The sequence below is a fragment of the Berghia stephanieae genome, chromosome 11 (genome assembly GCF_034508935.2).
Source record: "Berghia stephanieae isolate SIO BIC M18660-M18661 chromosome 11, UCSD_Bste_1.3, whole genome shotgun sequence".
NCBI classification, from domain to species: Eukaryota; Metazoa; Mollusca; class Gastropoda; order Nudibranchia; family Aeolidiidae; genus Berghia; species Berghia stephanieae.
This window is the reverse complement of record NC_088370.1, coordinates 43,355,691-43,360,690: the sequence shown is the minus strand read 5'-3', so window position 1 is coordinate 43,360,690 and position 5,000 is coordinate 43,355,691. Positions and strand designations below refer to the sequence as shown.

The following is a 5,000-nucleotide window of genomic DNA, read 5'->3' as shown; positions in this document are numbered from 1 at the left end:
CATACACATACATACATACATACATACATACATACATACATACATACATACATACATACATACATACATACATACATACATACATACATACATACATACATACATACATACATACATACATACATACATACATACATACATACATACATACATACATACATACCAAGGACAACAATACTGAAAGGACAATCATATGGAATCTTCAGGCAACGCTAGTGGGGGCCAACAAAAAATATAGAAAATTTACACCAAAATAACAGCAGGGGCATTATTATATGGCAAGATCTACCTTTTTAGAGAGTGATTGTGAATTCTGGGTCCAAAAAAATATTTAATGATTATTATTATCAGCAGTGAATAGGAGTAGCCAAGAAACGGAAAGGATGAGTAGTTAGATATTCTAAAAACTGACCTTATAGTGATTGATTCAGGATGATTTCTTTAGAAGCTTGATTAATGAATGTACATGTAAAATGATGATGAAGATGAAGGTAAACAATTAGATGAAGGGGAAAGAAGATGTAAAATATCAACAAAGGGAGGTAATCTGCGAGGATGATTCCAAGAAAAAGATGAATACCAAAATATCTACTAAGGGATACAATAGTCGGATTTTTAATAAGGGGCGCACCTTTGTCTTCTTTTTCTCAGCTGTTCACAATGTACAGCTGCAAAAATTTGTATGAACCTCTGGATCATTTTGTCCTAGTAAAATATATTTTTTCACGAATTTTAAAACAATAGGAAAGAATTTCGCTTATTACAGCTATATTAAAATCGATAACTAGTAAGTATTGGAATCTAAATATGATTATAGTGTCAAAAATATGATTTTCCGCTTATCCATTTTGAAAGAATTTGTTGAAATGGAATGTTCGGTTAATTGAAACTTATATGATGTTCGTACAGAATCCGAATATGAAGGAACGACAGACATATTTACATTTTATAACAATCAATATACGTTATTGATGAATACAAATGAAAGTGAACATCTTCCAACATTATTTTGATTTCAAATTTTTGAGAAATAGCTTGTTCTTTATGCCAAAGAGGATTACATTAATTTAATGTAGACCAGTCAAAAGTAGAAATTCATCAATTTATGATACAATGTTTCTACAAATATGTGCTTGTGTTCAACAACAATAACATGCAAAACTGAGGGTTGATTGTGAAATTCCAATTCCATAGCTGTCCTCTTTAATCAATGACTTATCGATAGATAAAAGTGGACTTCTTTTCGCAGCCTTACGAGAGGAGAACCGATAGAGATTCCGTATCATATCATATTGTTTAAGAGCTTATAGGTTTAAAAGAAAACTTAAAATGCTGTGTGAAACGTTCATGCATAGATACAATTTTTCAAAGTTAAATATAAACATTCATTGTTAATTTGACAATTTTGAGTATTTAATCATTAGTTCAAATGAGAAATGAGTTAAAGCTAGAGATCCATATCAGTCTTAGGTAATTGTGACGTAATTTAAATAAAAAGCAATAAATTACAAAGTCAAAATGGGATGCAAACTACATTAGTTGTTACTTTATAACAGTTAATGTGTGTGTTGCTTTTATTCGGAAAATAGTATGATATGAACTCATAACCACTAGCCGGAACTACCGTGTCACAAGATTATTTTGAAAAATGATGAATTCATCTTACTTTGTGGTGCGAAAATGTTTACATTTTTAGCAGAGTAAAATCTCTAATTTTATGACAGGGGTTTTAAAGTAGATTTTTATAGGTCGTGAAGAAGAAATCTTTTTTGTGATATGGCATCACAATACGGGCCAAAATGTTTATTCGGTTAATAGAAATTGATTCGGAGGTTGACACAAAGTTTTACAACTTTTGATAGAAGGACATCTGAAAAAAACTAGAAAAACATGCGCCATTCATAAAAAATCTGACTACTATACTATAGTTCATTCCTTACAGTCAATGAGTAGCATCAGAATCAGATCCATAGTTCCCTTCCATGTAGTCAATAGTTAATTAATAGAGTTACTTCTCAGATCATTGAGACAAAACTATATATTCAGACTACTAGTACAATCCTTTCAATCAATGAATCCATAATTCCCTCCCATAGTCACAGAGATAATTAGAGTGATCGAGTTGGGTGAGTGTAACTGTTGTAACAGTAACATCTCAGATCATTTTGATCACAATGAGGCAAAACTATATATTCAGAGTACTAGTCCCATACGATTGACAGTCATATCAGCAACACCGGATCCATGTAATGGGCATAACTATATATTCAGAGTCCAAGTTCCATCATATATGGTAATATCAGACCCACTAACTATTCTAGTCTAGCTATCTAGCAATAGCAATGACTACTATCTATCAATCTAGCAACTGTTGTTAGTAGTAGAAAGGACTGTTCAAGTTGTGAAGTTGACGTGACGAGCAAAGGGCCCTCTAGACTTATACACTAGACTAATACAATAAAATCAATATTTATCAGTTAACCATATAGAAAAAAATATATAAATAAAAAACCACAAGCCATAATAAAATAAGAAACAAATCCGAATCAGGATGTCGGAGTCTGATCACCATAATATCTGTGCGACTCCGACAATGGGTCCAACTATCGTCTGCAGGAACTACAGCCAGATGCTAATTCTAAACATTTCTTAAATAATAATTATTACGCAATTATTATTGGTACTTACCACTTTTCAAAGATTCTGGTTCGATAAATTAGCCATAGATCTATCAAGTTATTAAAAGGAATTGAAATCAGATTCGTACTTTCGATTTTAAAAATGAAAACAAACCCAATCACTCAATTTGTAAGAGGGTGTCATAAAAAATAGTTCATACTTTCCAGTAAAATTGTTGATAGTTCACTACTTTTTATATATTTTCATATCATTCAAGATATAAGAAATATTATTTAAAACTTATGGTCGCCAATCAACCAATTTCTTATAAAGTACCGAAATTATAAGAACAGAATAAATTATTGCGCATTCAAGGAAATTGTACCAAGGCAGAAAAGTAGTAGTTTTGCTTGAAATCGTTATCCAACCAATGGCCCCCACTAGCGGGGACTGAAGATTCCACATGTCTATCCTTTCAGTATAGTAATCCTTGGTACATACATACATACATACATAATACCTACATACATACACACACATCACCTCTTCCTATTCTTCTTCTTCTTATTTCTCCTCCTCCTCCTCCAGCTCCTTGTCTTCCTCCTCATCGTCCACCTCTTTTTTCCTCCACCCCCTCCTTTTTCCGCCTCCTCCTCCTCCTCTTCCTCTTCCTCTTCTTTCTCCTCCAGCTCCTCGTCTTCCTCTTCCTCCTCCTCCTCTGCCAGCTCCTTGTTATCCTCCCATCCTCCACCTCTTTTTTCCTCCTCCACCTCCTTTTTCCTCCTCCTCCTCTTCCTCATCCTCCTCCTCCTCTTCCTCATCCACATCTCCCTCCTCCTCTTACTCCTCCTCCAGCTCCTCGTCCTCCACCTCATCCCCAACCTCCTTTTTCCTCCTCCACCTCCTATAACTCCTGCATTATAAATCAATATCCACCATAGATCCTCCACCAGTTTGTTGATATTCTATTTGTTCTAATTCCTTGTCCTCTTGTTGGTGTTGGTCTTTGGCCTTATCCATCGACTCCACACGGTAGCCTGTTTTAGAAGGGCTTCACATTATTATTTCGAATAAATCATCTCAATAATGAAGGTGATAGAAATAATAGTAATAAATAGGACGAGTAAACGATGATGGTGATGATGATGATGATGATGATGATGATGATGATGATGATGATGATGATGATGATGATGATGATGATGATGATTATGATAATATTAATGATAATTATAATAATAATAATAATAATAATAATAATAATAATAATAATAATAATAATAATAATAATGATAATAGTAATAATAATAATAATAATAATAATAATAATAATAATAATAATAATAATAATAATAATAATAATAATAATAATATAATAATAATAATAATAATAATGATGATGATGATGATAATGATGATGATGATGATGATGATGATGATGATGATGATGATGATGATGATGATGATGATGATGATATCAATACTTACAATGATGATAATAATAATGAAGATGATGCTGATGATGATAATCATCATCATCACCATCGACACCATACCTACCCCATTAAACATGAGCATTATTATTTCATCACTCACCAAGGGAATTCTCATCCGTAGACAAAGACTTCGTCTTCTTCTTCTTCTTCTTGTAGACAATAATAATAATGATGATAATAATGATGACGGTGATGCTAATGGCGACTGCCAATCCGATCCAGGTCATTTTGATCCCGGAACCTCCTATAAATAATAAAGATACAACCATAATTCAAGAACAAAGAACTAAATCTATTTAAAGAACTGAACAAGTGTGCATGAAAGATGCCAAACAAAGCTAGAAAGAAACATACAAAAAACATTGCAAAACATGACTGAGACATTGTAATGGTAGCACGTCTGACTAGTAATCAGAAGGTCTGAGGTTCGATCCCCAGTCGAGATCGACTTATCTTTTTGGGATTGTTTTTTTTTTCTTTCTTGTAATTTTCCTTTCATAAACACTTGTTCAGTTTTTTATCTTACACCGGTGCCTGCTCCTTAATTTCTTAATTTGATATTTCCATAAAATACTTAAGTCACATGAAGTTAGTTTTCTTTTAAAAAAGGGAGGTTAAAAATTTAATTAGACTATATCATTTCTATTCTTACAGTTTTAGGAGCTTAACTCTCTCCTTACCAGCCATTTTCAAGGATTTTGCCCAAAACTCAACTAACACAAAAATAGATTTTTTATCACTCTGACATACAATACTTCCTTAGCAAAACATACTCTACAATACACTGTTCATTTTCGTTTAATTTTAATTTTATGATGGACAAAAGAAATTTTAAGAAGAAAAATGTTGGTTGTATCGTAACGAATGCGATGATTCTCCTATAGT

General features: G+C 32.5%; 1 protein-coding gene across 1 annotated transcript in view; it reads right to left on the bottom strand.

Annotated features, from left to right (window-relative positions):
* Window positions 1–3,419: 3,419 nt before the first annotated feature.
* LOC144956443 (uncharacterized) overlaps window positions 3,420–5,000 on the bottom strand; it is a 26,936-nt gene continuing 25,355 nt past the window's right edge. The window contains exons 9-10 of the mRNA XM_078886941.1: window positions 4,216–4,359; window positions 3,420–3,656 (exon numbers count right to left, since the gene is read on the bottom strand). Coding sequence (XP_078743067.1) covers window positions 3,538–3,656; window positions 4,216–4,359 — 263 coding nt within the window. The 3' untranslated portion in view covers window positions 3,420–3,537. The remainder of the gene's footprint in view (window positions 3,657–4,215; window positions 4,360–5,000) is intronic.